General features: G+C 42.6%; 1 protein-coding gene across 1 annotated transcript; it reads right to left on the bottom strand.

Annotated features, from left to right (window-relative positions):
• Nucleotides 1-14,617: 14,617 nt before the first annotated feature.
• On the bottom strand, nucleotides 14,618-16,303 carry LOC135676629 (CBL-interacting protein kinase 4-like). The gene has a single exon (XM_065188016.1). The coding sequence runs from the start codon at nucleotides 16,214-16,216 to the stop codon at nucleotides 14,903-14,905; it is 1,314 nt and encodes a 437-aa protein (XP_065044088.1). The 5' UTR covers nucleotides 16,217-16,303; the 3' UTR covers nucleotides 14,618-14,902.
• Nucleotides 16,304-19,420: the final 3,117 nt, after the last annotated feature.

Consider the following 19,420-nt stretch of genomic DNA (forward strand, 5'->3'; position numbering starts at 1 on the left):
TAACAATTGGTATCAGAGCTAGGCTCACTCTCATATTTGGTTTAATACCCAAGAGAAATGGCTTACTCCGGCATACATGAGGGTCATTCTATCACACGTCCACCCTTGTTTAATGGGTCGGATTATACTTATTAGAAGACTCGTATGAGGATCTTCCTCATTTCCATGGATTTCGAGCTTTGGACTATTGTTGAAAACGGATTTCAAAAATCTTCTCTTCCGATGAGCAAATGGAATGAATCGGAGAAGAAGGTTTTTGCTTTAAATGCAAAGACTATGAATGCCTTGTTTTTTGCACTAGACAAAAATGAATTTAATCGTGTTTCAATTTGTGACTCGGTTTTTGATATTTCGAGAACTCTTGAGGTCACTCATGAAGGCAATAGCCGAGTGAAAGAGTCCAAAATCAACATCCTTGTGCACTCTTACGAACTTTTCCGAATGAAACCAAGTGAGTCCATCGGAGACATGTACACCCGGTTTACGGATGTCATTAATGGACTCAAAGCTCTTAGTAAAGATTTTACTAACTTTGAACTAGTAACTATAATCTTAAGATCCCTCCCTAAAAGTTGGGATCCAAAAGTTACAGTAATTCAAGAGCCTAAAGACCTTAAAACATTCCCTCTTGAAGAACTTATTGGGTCTCTAATGACCTACGAAATGACATGTCAAGCTCATAACGAGCTCGAGAACCCTCTTCCAAAGCACAGGAAGGATATGGCACTCACATTATAAGAAGACCACTTGAAAGGAACATCAAGTGATGAGGACAGTGACAATGACATTGCACTTTTGACTCAAAATTTTAAAAAGTATTTAAGAAAGAACAAATTTAAAAATAATACAAAAAATAAATTTGAACACAAGAAGGACCAAGTGATTTGCTATAAGTGCAAAAAACCGGGACACTACAAGAACGATTGTCCTCAAGCCAAAAAGAGAACATCAAAGAAGAAGGCGCTCAAGGCAACGTGGGATGATTCAAGCGCGTCCGAAGAAGAGGAGTCCAACACCGAGCAAGTTGCTCATTACGCCCTAATGGCCATCGGAGAAGAGGTAACGGATTTAATTGATGCAGATTTACCTTATCATGAATTATTAAATGCTTTCCATGAGTTATTTGATGAATGTAAGACAATTAGTAGAAAATACAAATTGCTAAAAAATGAGCATGATAGTCTCACTTGTGATATCGATAAATTAAAAACTAAATATCATGATAGTTTAGCTCCATGTATAAAATGCCATGATCTAGAATCTCTCCAAAAGGAGAACTTGCTACTTAAGGACACCTTGAAGAAATTCGAGGTTGGTAGCAAATCTTTGAACATGATCCTTACAAATAAGGGTCACGTTCCTAAAAGAAGTGGAATCAGATTTGTGAAAAGTCCTCACCAAAGTCCAACCACCTTCATTAAAGGCCTCGTCTTACATGTTCGGCACCAAAGCAATTGCAACTTTTGTTGCAAATATGGACATAAAACTTATAAATGTCCATTCAAGAAAATTAGTCTGAACAAACTAATTTGGGTTCCTAAAGGAACCATGATCAACTCTATGCAATATGATGAACAAGTTAAATCAGTTTTTAAGGCACCCAAAAGAAAATGGGTATCTAAAAATAATCCCTTCTTGTAGAAACATACACCATCACAAGCTAGGAGCAAGAGATGGTATCTAGATAGTGGATGCTCAAGACATATGACTAGAGATCCACCTCATTTCTCTGTGCTCTCTAGCAAAGAAGAAGGGTACGTCACCTTCGGAGATAACAACCAAGGCAAAATCATTGGCAAGGGAACCATAGGTAACAAATTAAAATTTTCTATTGATGATGTTTTACTAGTTGATGGATTGAAACATAATCTCTTGAGTGTTAGTCAATTATGTGATAAAGGTTATATCGTTAGATTTGAATCAAATGTGTGTATTATTGAAAAACCAAACCATAACATAACTATGATTGCATTAAAGCAAAATAATGTCTACACCATCAACCTTGATGAACTAAGTAATGAAATATGCTTCTCTGCTTTAAATGATGATGCTTGGCTTTGGCATAGGAGACTAGGCCATGCAAGCATGAAATTAATATCTAAGATCTCATCTAGAGAATTAGTGCGAGGAATTCCAAATATAAAGTTTATTAAGGACAAAGTATGCGATGCATGTCAACTAGGTAAACAAATAAAAACCAGTTTCAAATCAAAAACTCAAATTAGCACCACTAGACCATTACAATTGATTCATTTGGGCTTATTTGGACCAATTGATACGACAAGTCTAGGAGGAAGCAAATATGCGTTTGTAATTGTGGATGACTATACTAGATACACTTGGACCTATTTCTTAGCTCACAAAAGTGATTGTTTCAAGTGTTTCTCTAAATTTTGTAAACTCACTCAAAACGAAAAAGGTTTCATGATTTCATCAATTCGGAGTGATCACGGTGGCGAATTTTAAAACCGTGACTTTCAAAATTTTTGTGAAGTTAATAGATACAATCACAACTTCTCCACTCCGAGGAATCCCCAACAAAATGTAGTTGAAAGAAAAAATAGAAACCTACAAGAAATGACAAGAACGATGTTAGATGAACATAGTCTACCCAAGTATTTTTGGGCCGAAGCCGTAAATACGACTTGCTACATCATGAATAGGGTCCTAATAAGACCATCTCTATCAAAAACTCCCTATGAATTATGGAATACAAAAAACCAAATATTTCCTATTTTAAAGTTTTCGGTTGTAAATGCTTTATTTTGAATGAAAGGGATGCCATAGGAAAATTTGATGCTAAATCCGATGAAGGCATCTTTCTTGGTTACTCTTCCGTTTCTAAGGCTTTTCGGGTTTATAACAAAAGAACCTTAGTAATAGAAGAGTCTATTCATGTAGTTTTTAATGAAATTTTAAATTAAAAAAAAAATGATTTTGATGATGATCTTGGTTTTGATAATTTGAATTTAAATGAACCCCCTCCTCAAAATAGCAACTTAGATGCACCTTCTTCTGAAATTTCCTTACCCAACGAATGGAAGTATATAGATGCTAATCCAAAGGAGCTAATTATAGGAGATACATCAAAAGGGGTTCAAACTCGTTCCTCTTTCAAGAATTTTTGTGCTAACGCCGCCTTCCTTTCTCAAATCGAACCTAAATGCATTGACGAGGCCATAAAAGATGATTTTTGGGTTATTGCAATGCAAAAGGAATTGAATCAATTTGAGAGGAATAAGGTATGGAAGCTTGTTCCTAGACCAAGTGACCATTTAGTCATTGGTACTAAATGGGTCTTTAGAAACAAGCAAGACGAAAATGGTATCGTGGTTAGAAACAAGGCTAGATTAGTGGCCAAAGGTTTCAACCAAGAAGAAGGTATCGATTATGAAGAAACCTTCGCTCCCGTGGCTCGATTAGAAGCCATAAGGATGCTCCTTGCCTATGCTAGTAGTAATAATTTTAAACTATTTCAAATGGATGTCAAAAGTGCCTTCTTGAATGGTTTTATTTCCAAAGAAGTATATGTCGAACAACCTCCCGGATTTGAAAATTATCTTCTTCCTAATCATGTATTCAAATTGACTAAGGCTCTCTATGGCTTGAAACAAGCTCCTAGAGCTTGGTATGAAAGGCTTAGTTCCTTTCTTATTTTAAATAATTTTACCAAAGGTAAGGTTGATACTACATTGTTTATTAAATATTTTTAAAATAATTTTCTTATTGTGCAAATTTATGTTGACGATATTATTTTTGGCTCTTCGGATGAATCACTATGTGAATCATTTGCCAAATGTATGAGTCATGAATTTGAAATGAGTTTAATGGGTCAATTAACTTTCTTTTTAGAATTACAAATCAAACAACTTAGTGATGATATATTTCTTAACCAATCTAAATATACATTAGAATTATTAAAATGATTTAACATGGATAATTCAAAAGCAATAAACACCCCTATGAGTACTGCGACTAAGTTAGATATGGATGAAAATAGTGAAAATTTCGATTAAAAAACATATAGGGGAATGATAGGTAGTCTACTCTACCTCACCGCGACTAGACCGGATATTATGTTTAGTGTAGGACTTTACGCTAGGTTTCAATCAAATCCTAAATTATCTCATCTTAAAAGTGTTAAAAGAATATTTAGGTATCTTAAAGGAACTCCAAATTTAGGATTGTGGTATCCAAAATCTGAAAATTTTGATTTAATAGCTTATGCAGATGCCGATTTTGGCGGATGCAGGATAGATAGAAAAAGTACATCCGAAACATGTCGATTTTTAGGACATGCACTTGTTTCTTGGACTTCCAAGAAACAAAATTCAGTTGCACTATCTACGGCGGAAGCCAAATACATTGCTGCAAGTGCATGCTGTGCACAAGTTGTTTGGATGAAAAATACATTAGAAGACTATGGAATTCACTTTAAAAGCATTACCATAAAATGTGATAATACTAGTGTCATATGTCTTACTAAAAATCCAATTCAGCACTCTAGAACAAAGAACATCGACGTTAGGCATCATTTCATACGCGATCATGTCCTTAACAATGATGTTGTTCTAGAATTCATTGACACAAAGCATCAATTAGCAGATATATTTATAAAAGCTTTGAATGAAGACCAATTTGAATTTATTAGAAGGGAATTAGGTATGTTAAATTGTCCCTAAGAATAAACTTGTTTGAATGGATTTTTCGTAAAGTTTTTTATCCTCTCTCTGTTCCTCGGTGAATCTGATCCTTCTCTTTCGATTCTAAATGACATGTTAAATTATTTTATCCTATCTTGAGCCAAACACCGCTCCCATCTGAGCAAGATTAATGATTTTATGATATTTTATGAATCTTGAAATTGATTTTTATAGCTTAATTATGAGTTTCAAGTTGATGAATTGAATTTGAATAGATTTGTATTCGAATTATGATCTTGACTTATTGTGTTACTACTTGAAATTTTTTTATCACAATCTCTTCCTTGTACATCTACAATTTTTGTTATTTATAGAAAGAAGAGATTTGATAAAATGGATGAATGCTGAATTTTCCTTTAAGATGAACTCTGCGAAAATATTTTAGCATACTTAATTTTGAATGATAAAATATTTGTATGATCAATGCTGAATTCCTGATGTTATAATCACAAATTATGTGCTTCAAGTCTCATTCCCTTTTTGTTGATGACAAAGGGAGAGAAAAGTGATGACTTGTACCATTTTGATTGCATGACTTATATAAATTGCAAAAGCTTGTGTGATATGAATGTCTTATATGCCTTGCAAAATCTTTGAGAATATCGCAAGATTGATTGATCATATTGAAAGCATGTCTAACATGTATATCATGAAATTCATGTTGAAAATCTTTATCTCCTGTCATAGTAAAGCATGTCTAACATGTATATCATGAAATTCATGTTGAAAATCTTTATCTCCTGTGATAGTAAAAATTGTCCCTTATCATTCGACTTGAAAATTATTTTCATCGAAGTTTCGCATTTACTTATGCTTAATGAGAATAACGATAAGTTCTATGGTTAGAACTTATCGGTTTATGCTTGAATTCAATGGGATGGAATTCAAGTGTTTTTATCTTCTCATAATATGGCATATAGATAGGGGGAGTTATGTTTAACTCCGTCATCAATTGATTTTCATCATCAAAAAGGGGGAGATTGTTGAATCTCAGATTTTGATGATAAAATCAATTGATGGGTTAATTGATCTAATCCATATTATTGAGTTAAGTGTGCAGGATTAACTATGATAACCATAAAACACAAAGCAAGAATACTGGAGTCAAGTTCGATGGACGTTTAAGAGTCCAAAGAATCGTCGGAGATGTTGTCGGAACCAACCGAGAAGAAATCGGGAACCTATCGGAATTTTCGGAAGTTCGCCGAAGAGATCGTCGGAGGTTCACGGAGATCACTGAGAAGGCTCGGCTACTCGTTAAAGTCATCACAAGATCGGGAGCTTGCTGGGAGTCCGTCGGAAGAAGTTCGTCGGAAAGCTCACCGGAACAAGACTGGACGTTCGCGGTTGAAAACTTGCTTAGGATATTTTTTGTGTTATGTAGTTCACTTGTAATTAGGATTAGGATTAAGAGATAATCCTATATCCTAGTTAGGGGCCAACTAGGCCCAAAATTAGACTTGGTTTAGGATAAATTTGAAGCCCAACCAGTGAACCGAAGGGTTTGGCGGTGGCACCGCCCAGCACCCGAGAGCTGGTCGGTGGCACCGCTTGGCTTGGCGGTGGCACCGCCTGTCCACTATCAGTGTCTGACACTGACAGGCGGTGGCACCGCCAGCATCGGGAACCCAAAGAGAATTCAAATTTTGGAGCCCAAATTTGAATCCTCTTGAGGCCTATAAATACCCACTCAAATCTCAACTGAGATTACAACTTTTTGAGAAGCAATTGTTTGAGAGAAAGGCCTTAGAAAAGTCTTAGCTAGTCTTGTTTTCAATTTGCTAGTGTTCACCTCCTTCTTTCTTGCTGAAAATCTGTAAGAGAGTGAACCGCTTGTAAAAAGTTGTAAGAGGGGTATTTACCCTTCCCTTTCAAGAGATTTACTAGTGGAAGGTGGGAGCCTCATCGAAGAGGGGCCTCGCAAGTGGATGTAGGTCATTTGACCAAACCACTTTAAAATTAGCGCAATCTCTGGTTTGCATTTCATTACTGCTATTTACATTACTGCAAACCTTCTTACTTGCTTTATTTCCTCATTACCTTTGCTGCACAACTTTGCGAATACGCTTTCAAGATAAGCACTTCCGATTCCGATTTTTATCGTACAAAAGATTTGTCGAAACCAACGTTTTAATCCGCTACACTAATTCACCCCCCCCCCCTCTTAGTGCCGCTCCGATCCTAACAGGTACCACTGCCTGACAAGGGCTGTACTACCACCCAGAACTCCTGGGAGACTGAGTCTCCTGGGCGGTGCCACCGCCGGCTAGGAATTCTGGGTCCGAATGAGCTGTTTCATTCGACCCAATTTGGGTCTGTTAAGGGCCCAATTGGCCCCTGATTAAGTTAGTGAGATCATCTCCCAATCCTAACTTAATCTACATACTAACTACGATAATTAAGACATCATTATTGCAATTCGTGTTCTGGTGCGTCAATCGCTTCCTCCGGCGAACTTCCGGCGAACATCCGATGAACCCTCGGTGATGCTCTAGCATATTCACGGCAAGCTCCTAGACTTTGTGATGATCTTCTTGGCAAGTTTCAACGAGCTTCTTTGGCAAGCTCTTGGACTTCTCAGATTGTTCCCGCAGAACTTCCGACAAATTGTCACGAACGGTCGTCGCGCACCCGCAACAACTCCGTTCAACGAACCGTTCGTCGCTCACACCTGCATGTACAGCTGCTTGGCAGCATGTTTTCTCTTGGTTTTGGGTCATTTTGCTTGTAAATATGTAAGTTCGAACAAGCTGCAGCGTTGCAAAGCGACCGTTCACCGAACCGAGCAAAACAGCCCCAAAACAGCCCAAAACAGCTCCGTTTTCGCGTGCCGCGGGAAGTGAGCGGAGAACTGCCTCTGGTCACCAAAATGTCAGCCATCTCAGACCCCAGGAACCCCCCGAGTGGCACAGGGCTGGATGGGGCTTCGGTTATATACCGGGCGTTGAACTCTCTTTCGCAAGTTCGCACGTGACCTTTACGGGAACTTGGTTTTGCGCCCGGGACCAGGTGAGCGGCTGTTTGTGGGCTTGCAGCTGTTCGTTCATCCTTGAAAGCCTTGCTTTTCTCCCTCTCCCTCTTTTCTCTTGTGCACATAAGGTGTTCGACGAATTACTTGTAAAGCTTCCCTTTTCGCGAGACTTCGGGACTTGTCCGTTGCTCGTTCTTTCGAACTAACTTCTTTTTCTTTTACAGGTCCTTCGGGACCTGCGAGAGGTTACAAAGTGGGCTGATCCTTGCGGAGCAAGATCGCAAGGGCGAAGCGCGACTTAGGCAATGCAAGCTAACTTCGCGTCTTTGCCACAAGGGTGACTCGCGACTTAGGCAACGCAAGCTAAGTTCGCGTCTTTGGCCGCAAGGGTGCCTCACACCTTAGGCAATTCCAGCTAAGGTCGTGACAGAACGTCCGAACTATCAACGAACTCTCGAACTCCCAATGTGATCTTGGTTTTGACTTCGGCTCAACACTGATAAGACCCTAAAGTCTTATCGTAGGCTCTGATACCAAATGATAAGACCCTAAAGTCTTATCGTGGAAGAAAAGGGAGAAATGAGGATGATAATGATCGCTTCGAGGGGATCGACCTCCTTGATCGCTTCGAGGGGATCGGCCCTCCTTGATCGCTTCGAGGGGATCGGCCCTCCTTGATCGCTTCGAGGGGATCGACCCTCCTTGATCGCTTCGAGGGGATCGGCCTCCTAGGGTTTGTCCAAAGACAGAATTGTATTTTTCATAGATTACTGAAAAGAAGCAATTACATCCCTATTTATAGAGTTCCACCCAGAGTCTATCAGGACTTGAACTCTAATAATAAATAAATATTAAATAAACATCTACTTGACTCTAACTGAACCAAACTGACTCAATAAACAATTGGACTAAACAGACTCAACAAACATTATTCAAAAGCTTAGAAAAAGGGTCCTAACAGTTCCTCCCTCTTCAAATCAGCCTTGTCCTCAAGGCTGAGCAGCATCAATCTCTGGGAGCTTCTCTTTCAGCACTTTAGCCATAGATTATCTGTAACGCATCACAACCCGTTGATCAAGTAAGTATGATCTCCACTTTTTAATAGTGTAAGCAACAAGTCGGTCTTTCAATGTAGCAATCGTTGCATGAAACTTCTGGCCCTGTATAATCAATTTTATCTTTGAACCTTTACTATCACAAGTGAAAATCCGTCCATCAACGATCTTTACTTCGAATCTGTCATAGTCTTCAATGTGGTGGGCTAATCGGTCAACAGTCTTACTGTCCATAAAATTGTTAGTGCTACCAGTATCAATCAAAACTATAACAGGCTGATGTTCCAGAGTTTCGCCAACTTCCATAGTTTGCGGGTTAGAGTAGTCGGCTAATGCATGCATTGTATATATGGTAGGTCCAACATCTTCATTAGAATTTATACCTTCATGATCGGAGTCCACATTCTTAGCTTTCGGTTCCTCTCCAATTGGTTCAATCATCAGAAGTTGCCCTTGTTTGCATCGGTGCTCCATACTCCATTTTTCATCATAATACAAACCCCTTGCTGATCTTTCCTTGCTAATTTTTTTCTCATGTAGATTTGCAAATGAGATCGCAGCTATCATAGTGCGGGGTTGACGAGCCTTAACTTCACACCGGATCTCTGGAATAAGCCCTTCAATAAATGTATCCAAAAGTTGTCGGTTCGACCAATCTCTAGCTTGATTTGATAATCTTTCAAACCTACTCTGATATTCTAATACTGTAGAAGTTTGATGAATTTTGGCGAGCTGGCAATCAACAATCTCATATTCGGATGGGCCAAAGCGAAAAAGAAGCCCTCTTTTGAACTGCTCCCACGAAGGAACTCCGTGAAAAGTTTCATACCAATCGTACCACTGGAGTGCATCTCCCTCGAGTTGGATTGAGGCTACTTCTACCTTGGATTCTTCTGGGGTTCTGTGAAAATAGAAAACATTTTCTGCCTTAGAGATCCAATTGGTCGGATCTCCATCTTTCCATCTCGGAAATTCCATCTTCATGTGTGAGTAATTTGTGTCATAATCTTGGGGCCATTTTCCTGTATTTTCATATCTGTGCAATGTAAAACTTGAGCTCCCACCTTGTTGAAATTTACTAAGGCTCCCTAGTAAATCCTTTTTGAAATCATTAAGTACTTCTTGTAACCGGTTCTCAATTCTAATTTCCAATGCTTCCATTTGTGCTTTCATTGAGTTATCGGTGGCCATTGCGTAAGACTGCAAATCTGTAATCTCAACTCCTGTTTTTGGTGTCGGTCAAGGGCATCAACACTATCGATGCGAAGTTGCCGAGGAGATGGACGCCAAGGGCAGTGCTGCGCCCGCTGCGTTAGAGGAAGAGTAGCTACCCTGTGTTTGTGTCACTGCATGAGATGAGAGCACCAAGGCTGACAGACGACGGTTGCGACTGTTGTGACCCAAGGAAGCAATCGCCGAGCAACCGTGTTGACGCTGCAGTGATGACAACCGACAACTGTAGCAGCGGAGGCAGAACAAGAGGGAGGTGGCATTGAAGCGGCCGGAGTTGAGACTGCAGTAGTGGCAACCGGTGGCTGCGGCAACGATGCAGAGCAAGGGGGGCTGCAGCAACGGTGCAGATCGAGGGGGCTGAGGTGAAGGCTGCGGTGGCTAGCAGCAGCAGTCGTTGCTGGCCGGAGCGCAGCGGCGGCGGTGGAGAAGGAGGCAGCGAGGGTCGTGGCAGGCTGGGCGGCGAGCGGCGTCGTCGCTGGCTGGGCAGCAGTGGCGACGGTGGTGGCAGCCGGCGTTCGCAGCAGCAAATGGATCCACGACTGCGGCAGCAAGGGGACCCGCGACTGCGACGGTGGTAACTGCCCTGTTTCGGTCACCACCGATGCAGAGCAAGGGGAAGCAGCGGCTGGGAAGCGAGCGGGAGCAGCGGCTGGGAGGCGAGCGGCGGTCGTCGCACGGGGGAGCAGCGGCTGGAAGGCGACGGCGACGGCGCTCGAGGCGACGGCGGCTGCTGGAAACAAGGGCAGCAGATGTGAGTTGCCGTGATAGCCCTGTTTCGGTTACAAAAGATGCAGAGCAAGGATGAGTGGCGGCGGTCGTTCTCGCCCGAGCCAGGGGGAGCGGCGGCTGGGAGGCGAGCAGCGGTCGCCGCACGGTGGCTGGAAGTGGTGGTGGGTCTGCTGGAAGGCGACGGCGCTCGAGGCGTGGCTGCGATCGACGAGGGGCTGCGGCAACAGAGGAAGCTCTGTTTCTGCAACCGCTGCAGGGAGGGGCTGCGGCAACCGGCGGTTGCGGCTGCGGTGCCGGCGGTCCTTCTCGCTCGAGCGAGATGGGAACGCGAGGAGAAGAGGTCGCTGGCCAGGTGATCGAGCGGAGGCGATGCGGCTGGGAACAAGGGCAATCCGTGAGTTGCCCTGTTTCGGTCGCCGCGAGGAGGGCGACAATCGGCCGCTGCGGCTGCGACCCAAGGGAAGGCGGGCGGCGGTGGAGAGGCAGCGGTGGTGGCGCGGCTGGGAGCAGCGTCACCAACGATCGCCGAGGAGGAGAGGTCGAGCGGCTGCGCTGCGACGCAAGGGGAGGCGGGCGGCGGTAGTAGGGCTGGGATGGACGTTGGCAGCGTCGTCTCCTGGCCGGGGAACAGCGGTGGCGGTGGTCGCCGGCCGGGAAGCGGGGCGATGGTGGGCTCTGGCCAGAGAGAAGCAGCGGCGGGTGGGCTGGCCGGAAGCAGGGGACGCAGGGGTGGCTGCGGCTTCTTCTTCCTCTCGTGTTTCTTCTTTTCCTTTTCCTTTTTTTTTTTTTTTTTTGAACGAGATGACGAACTACAGCGAGAACGTCGAGGATCGCTGCTCTGATACCAAATGATAAGACCCTAAAGTCTTATGACGTCGAGGATCGCTGCTTTGATACCAAATGATAAGACCCTAAAGTCTTATCGTAGGCTCTGATACCAAATGATAAGACCCTAAAGTCTTATCGACCTCCTTGATCGCTTCGAGGGGATCGGCCCTCCTTGATCTCTTCGAGGGGATCGACCCTCCTTGATCACTTCGAGGGGATCGACCTCCTAGGGTTTGTCCAAAGACAATAATAGTATTTTTCATAGATTACTGAAAAGAAGCAATTACATCCCTATTTATAGAGTTCCACCCAGAGTCCATCAGGACTTGAACTCTAATAATAAATAAATATTAAATAAACATCTACTTGACTCTAACTGAACCAAACCGACTCAATAAACAATTGGACTAAACAGACTCAACAAACATTATTCAAAAGCTTAGAAAAAGGGTCCTAACAAACACCTACTGCATGTCTTACTACCATTGTAGTTAATCCTGCACACTTATCTCAACATATAGATTAGATAAACAAATGATAATCGAGTTTATTATCAAAATCTGAGATTCAACAAAAGAAACAAAAATGCTATTGTAATCTCGTGAAAACTCCTCTTAAGCTCTAAGTGTTACTCTTATTTAAGAGATGAGTGAATGGGGTTGTAAAGGTTCTCTCGTGAACTTGTCAAAAGGAGAATCGAGTTGTAAGGGTAGTTGATCTACACCCATTGAAGGAAGATCGTTAGTGGATGCCGGTGGCCTCGACGGAAAGGGAATCGGCTGAGTGGATGTTGGTCACGATGACCGAACCACTATAAATCGGTTTGCATTTATATTCTTACTATTTACCTTCACTATAAACTACTATACTTCCTCATTACTTTAGCTGCATACTCTTACGAATGTTTTTCAAGTTAACATCTTTCTAAAATCGATTTTAATCTAACGAAAGATTTTCAAACCGACGTAATTTTATCCGCTGCACTAATTCATTCATCAAATTTCTTAAATTTAATTTATGTTAAGTAGTTCAATAATAGAATAACAACCATAATAATTATTGAATATTAATCAGCAAAAGAAAAAAAAAACTCATATGATAATTATGATAATATATAAATCATATCTTCATGTGAAAGATAAATATTATTTTATAATTTTAAATATATACATGTGAATAACTAAATGAATATCCAAGAATAATAATTATATTTTATGTACCACATATAAAAATATAATCAATAAGTCATATGAGAAAACTATAAAAGTAAATCATAATTTATAGTTTTTTAATCAAAATTAAATATAATCAAATAATCAAAATATAATCATGATCAAATTCAATCATAATTATAATAAATCATATTTATTAATTTTATAATTGAGGACATAAATTAGAAATTCTCAATTTCATAAGAGCAAAACTGTAAATATGTTGACAAAACATAAATTAAAATTACGTGACTTGTAAAGGGCAGAACTATCAAAAATATTAAAAAGTATTAATAAAATATAGAAGGGAAGAATTATAATTTAACTAAAGGCAACCTTAGGGCAAAACTATAATTTTATCAAAAACCCTAATCTTCCTACACCGCCGCTTGCGCGGTTGCTGTCGATGCGGTCGTCGCCTGCGCACGACTGTCGACATCACGGCGTTGCCTGTGCCCACACGTGGCTACTGCCTACGGGTGGCTACCGACTATATGGCCCCCCTTGCAGCACCTTCCCGGCGTGCGGCCACCGCTTGGGCGCAACCTGCCCATGCGCAATTGTCGCCTGGGTGCAGCCTGTGCTCGCGCACGGCTGCTACCCTAGTGCGGCTATCACTTGAACGTTGGTTCTCTCGGCGCACGACTGCTGCATAGACGCGGGTTCTGCCTATGCGCAGCTGCCGCTTAGGCGCAGTTTGTGCCCATGAGCGATCGTCGTCTAGGCGCGACCTGCCCGCACATGGTCGCCACCTTGGCGCGGCTTGCTCACTGCGATCGCCGCTTGGGCGCGGCCTGCCCGCGCACAGTCATCGCTTGGGCACGATCTGCCTGCGCACGGTCGCCACTTAGACGTGATTGCCGCTTGGGCGCGGTTGCTGTCGTCGCTCGGTTGCTTGCACGGTTAGCCTAGCAATAACTACTATGACTGTTGTGATGCACGGTCGCTCGCGACTACTAGCGCGCATGTTGCATGATGCAGCTGTTGTCGCCAGTAGATCCATACATAGCAAGGTCAGCAGTAGTGTCGCACAACGACCATTGCTACTTTGTGATAATTGATGATCATATTTATAAAAAAATTATCTTTGTCCATGATAAAACAGAATAGATAGGAATAAAGATCGATAAAATATGGATCATTCAAGTATCGTAAATCAGAAAACAATAGATATAAAGTATTTGATTGCAAGAACCTAGACTCTGATACCAATTATAAGCATAAAAACGGTTATATGTTATATGAAATACGAAAACAATCTTTTACACTAGGATTGAAATCAAATAATATTATATCTAATTTTACGATGCGTACCTTTTGATGTCAGGATCTCTACATAATCTGCGAAGGTACCGTCTTTAGATCCAAAATCGCATCAATTTGCAAGAAGAACTAGACTCTCATCTTTAACTGCGTCCTCTATGAGATATGTAACATATTTCTTTTAATCCCTAAAGGTCATGTCTATTTATAAGTAATAGTAGAGGGTTAAGATAAATTATTAAAAAAGTTTCTAAGGGTCTTCACTTGTGCAACACTAACTTCGTGATGGATGCAGAGGAAGGTTGATGATGCTTAGCTGCACCCCCTACCTAAAGCAATTAATATGGCAAGTCACGAATCCCCACCGTTCCTTAGTTTGCCAGCAATCGAGAATATGCTAGAGAGAGACCAACTACATTGTCTAAACAGACAACAGTAACGGTCTATTTATAAGCAAGAGCATATGGTTAAGATAAGTTATTAAAAAAGTTTATATGGGTCTTCGCTTGTGCAACACTACCTTCCTGATACATTGTCTAAACAGACAACACAGAAGCACAATGTCAGAGAAGCTCTTAACATCTATCTGTACAATCTCAGTGTCAGCCATCTAGTGAGTATCCTCTACAGTCTGTCCACTGTCCTATGACTTCTCTTGCATGCCATGCTTGCAGATATACTCAATTAATCCTTTGAGAACTGTTTCCAAACCAAACCAATTTGTCTACATCAAATTGACCTCTTGGATGGCCAAAGAGCTATCTATCTACACTACAACGCAGAAAACACACTACTGAGACAAAACACACAACACAGAAAACTGCAACCACTGAAGCAGGAGAGGTAAGTCTCCTCCATGAATCCTCTACTTGCAATATTATTACGACCAATCTCAGCTCCGCTGCGGGCTCATGAGTCCCCACTGTCATGCCATGCGAAAACCATGTCCCCCAGCTCCGCCTTCAGGTCCTCCCAGCTGAATCCTTCGTCGTCGGCGCCGCTGCAGTCTTCCAGTCTCATCTCAACTAGCATCAGCGGCGAGGCCACCTCCGACACCTCCACCGACAAGATCGAACCCTGCCTCGACAACCCGGCAGCAACCGTCCCTCCTGCTGATCCCTTCCGCCGATCCACCACGAAGCCCAGCTTCCCCCCCGTCTCCGAAATCCTCTCCAAGATCTTTTCGATGGAGTGTGTCGAGCTGAACCTCTTCTCCTTCTTGTTCTTGGCCTCGTCAAAGAGCCCAGACAAGTCCAGGCCCAACGACAGCAATATGATGTCGAATGCGTTCATGACGGGCGTGATATAATCTCTCGTCGTCGGAGGCTGGTCCACGATACTACTTAGCTGCGAGTCCAAGCTCAGGGACCGCTTCAGCCAAGGGTTCCCCATCAGTGCGGCGATGGTGATCCTGGTCTCGGGGTTGGGGTCCAGCAGCCGGTACAGGAGCCGCCGTGCCGGCGGCGAAACCCATTTCGGAATCGCGTAGTCGCGCTTGTGAATCCTCCGGTACATGAGGGCGAGGTTAGCGTCGTCGAAGGGCAGAGAACCGGCAAGGAGGACGAAGAGAATGACGCCGCAGGACCAGGCATCGGCTTTGGCACCGTCGTACCCCTTGCGGCGGATCACCTCGGGCGCGGTGTAGGCCGGGGTGCCGCAGGCCGTCTGTAGACGGCCGTCGCGGAGCTGCTCGGGGAGCGCCGCGAGGCCAAAGTCGGAGATCTTGAGGTTGCCGTCGCGGTCGAGGAGGAGGTTCTGGGGCTTGAGGTCGCGGTGGGCGACGCCGCGGGCATGGCAGTAGTGCAGGGCGGAGACGAGCTGCTGGAAGTAACGGCGGGCGGCGTGTTCCGGAAGGAGGCCGCCGCAGCGGGCTACGCAGGTGAGCAGGTCGCCGCCGGGGGCGTGTTCCATGACGAGGTAGATCTTGGAGCGGGTGGCCATGACCTCGTGGAGCTTCAGGATGTTGGGGTGGGCGAGGCGGCGCATGGCGGCCACCTCAGTCAGCACGCTGCGCGCCATGCCGGTACCCACCACCTCGGGCTTGTCGAGGACCTTGATGGCAACGGCGGCGCCGTCGCTGACCGAGCGCGCCAGGTAGACTTTGGCGAAGGTGCCACGGCCAAGGAGGCGGCCAAGCTCGTACCTACCGAGGAGGACCTCCCGATGGCGCTTGGAGTTGGCGACCGGGGCGGAGCTTAACTTGCAGGGTCGCACCCGGTCCATGACTATACAATTACAGGAGGGAATCAAAGACGACAGGAGTAAGGCACAAAACCAGCTCTTCTGTTTGAGCCCCACTCCCAACCCCCCTTCAATCTTTTGGGGTTGGAGGGAAGTTGGGTAGGGGATTGTGTATTTAAAGCGACCATGCAAATTAGCTTCAAGAGATACTAATTATATTCTAACAAGTTACCATGATTGATTGCTCTACAATATGATCTCAAATTCTTTTTATCGTTTTAAGCAAAATATTAATTTATTATTTAAAAAGGAAAAAAATCCAAGGACGTAAAAATAAAAAATATTTATAGAATATGACACAGAGAACCGTACAAGCTGAGCCAAATTTGTTCACATATCTAATCGGTCCATTGACATGAACGTTATCGATTGGTGGGAATAATCACATGAAAAGACGGACCAATTAATATAAAAAATTTGACGGTTCTTCTTGTTTTGGGACCGGTTGGAGTAGTGGTATTGGTATCAAATCATATTGCCATCAACTATGAATATATACTTTACAAATATATTAGCTAATTTAATTTAGTTGAGTAATAAGATTAACGATTGGATATGGTCCCCCTTGTACTATGAAGCATGATTGCCATACGGGCGTTGGTGTGTAGTATGATAGTGAATAGCTACGTAGCATGTACAGCTAATCATGTAGATACAATGCTTGCTTTGCATGTCCTCTGTAATTTGTCTTTTGTGCCAAATGGTGGGTGCTTGCATTAAAGCATTAACGACAGCGGGAAGAAGCTTGATTCAAGGCAGACAAAAAGTGGTGTGAAAAAGAGAGTGAAATTAAAGATGCCCAAACAAGGTGTGAGGTCCTTTTCCATGGGAATTCACATGGAATATGAAAGCATGAAGGAAAAGGCATCCATATCCAAAACTCTCAATGTATAATAGAAGAAGAACAAGACAGAATTATTGATAGTAGATAATATTTTCTAATTATACGTAGAACTTTTATTATTTTATTGAGAAAAAAAAAATTTTAAATAAAAAATATATTAATAAACTTCTCATCATCTTTTGCATCGTACTCTAATTTATCATGGTATCAAAGTGGTTTGTTTAGAGTGAGCTCTCTTCTCGTTGTCCGACGATAGCAATTGCTCCTCACTGAGCTCTGACACCTTCCAAAGAAGAACCTTGCGCCTTTGTCTTCCACTCCAATCTCTCACTGTGATGTCTTCCTTTTCCCTTCTTGAGCCGCTAACAATGGTAGAAGCACTTGGTGAGTCAAGCACGCATCTCACATATCGATGACGACTATAGCTTCCTCCCCCTCTTCTTCCTAGAGTAAGACCTCCTATTCCACCAAGTCGACATTAAGAACCCTCTCTCCTCTACCTTGGTGCATCTCCAATGACATTAATCTGAAATGACGATGACTATCTTACTATCGTCGCTTTCTTCTCTATGGTGACTACGATACTTTCTTGATGAACGGCACGTGTCTTCTCCCCGCTGCCACTCTACATCATCCACTCGTTGTAGCCCATTGCTACAGCGCTCTCTGCCCCAAGCGACACATCCTCACCGACGGCAATCTCAATCCCAACTTGATGCGTTGTCCAATAACGCCTGTGTCACTTCTTCGCATCTCTAAAGTCAACCACTTGACACATCCGGCCATTGTTGTCGCCCAGCCGACCACAACTCAGCAATCCATCCATCACATGTGCCACACTTGGCAGATATGTCGCATCAAGGCAACTCACTGCTCACGGTGCTGGACTTCGCAAGCGTCATCTAGGCTGCTCTCTGTTCTTCCTCAACGGAGTTTCCTCAGCCACATCTCGCTGAGCCGCTCCCATTCCTCTTTACCCTCACCGGCCTCTCCTCCATCGCTCTTCCCTACAGTGTCGCCTATCTATGATGGCTCTCTCGCTGCCCACCTCTCCTCATCACGGTGACTTCCAATTTCACTTCCACATCCGTGTCACCACCAACCTCTCCGCTGCCCTTGAACCTTTCCCTCCACTTGGTATGTCTCGTCAGCAACGATGGATCCTCAACCATCCAAGCGATCACCTATATTTTGCTCTTCACCATGAGGACAACATCTCTGCTCTCCACTACCCAAATCTATTGCTGCTGATGCTGCACCAAAATCTACTGCATCACAACCACATCTTCACAATCGAGGTTTCGTTGATTTGCTCGGAGGTCTTTCTGTTGTTACGGGGCAATGGGTGCCCAATCTTCATCACTCGGGGTTTCTCAAAGACGCTTATCTTCCCCTGCTTCATTAATTTCATATTGATGTAGTCTCTCTCTTCCTTCACGTTCGCTACAGTTCCTATCGTTGCCTCTGATTAGTGATCGAATCATCTAGTGATCAGATCCTTATTGGTTCATCGCTGCTAACGAAGTGATCCTATGTTCAGATTTGTCTATCCACAATAATTATAGTGAAAATAAAAATATTATTATTGGTGATGATAAAGGAATTCCTATTACTTATACTAGTTTCACAACGCTTAATTCATATACTACAAATTTTATATTTGATAATGTTCTATATACACCTCATATTAAATGAAATCTTATTTTCGTTTTTCAATTCTATAAAAATAATAATACTTTAATTGAATTCTTTTCTAATTGTTTTCTTGTTAAGGATTTAATTATAGGTGCATCCTTGGTCCAAAGTCAGAATAGAGACATTGTTCACTCTTTGGTTACAGCTCTAATTGATGTGTAACATCGTCATCTTGGTCATCCCTTGTCTCTTATCCGGCAAAAATTACTTTCTTGTTACTCTCTTCTCATTTTTAAATCAAGTAGCTTTATAACTCATTATGATGCTCGTCTTAGCAATAAAAGTTATAAACAATCCTTTGGCACATCCTCTAAATCTTGCTTAAACCATTTGAAATCATTTATACCAATGTTTAGGGCCTTTCACCAACCATTTATTTTGACAATTTTAGATTTTATGTTATTTTTATATATTATTTCACTAAGTACATATAATTATATCCTCTTCACCATAAATATGAAGTTTTCATAATCTTTACCAACTTTAAAAAGTTGGTCGAGAACTATATTTAGTCTATAATCAAAACAATTTACTCTGATGGTAGAGGTGAATATCAAGCTCTAACATCCTGTCTCTCAGAATATCAAGCTCTAACATCCTGTCTCTCAGCTTGTGGTATATAAGTTGAAACTGATCTCCCCCACATA

Source organism: Musa acuminata, chromosome BXJ1-6 (assembly GCF_036884655.1).
Source record: "Musa acuminata AAA Group cultivar baxijiao chromosome BXJ1-6, Cavendish_Baxijiao_AAA, whole genome shotgun sequence".
Taxonomy (NCBI): Eukaryota; Viridiplantae; Streptophyta; class Magnoliopsida; order Zingiberales; family Musaceae; genus Musa; species Musa acuminata.

Coding starts and splice junctions, on each gene's coding strand:
- LOC135676629 (XM_065188016.1), bottom strand. CDS start 16,216: ATGGACCGGGTGCGACCCTGCAAGTTAAGCTCCGCCCCGGTCGCCAAC.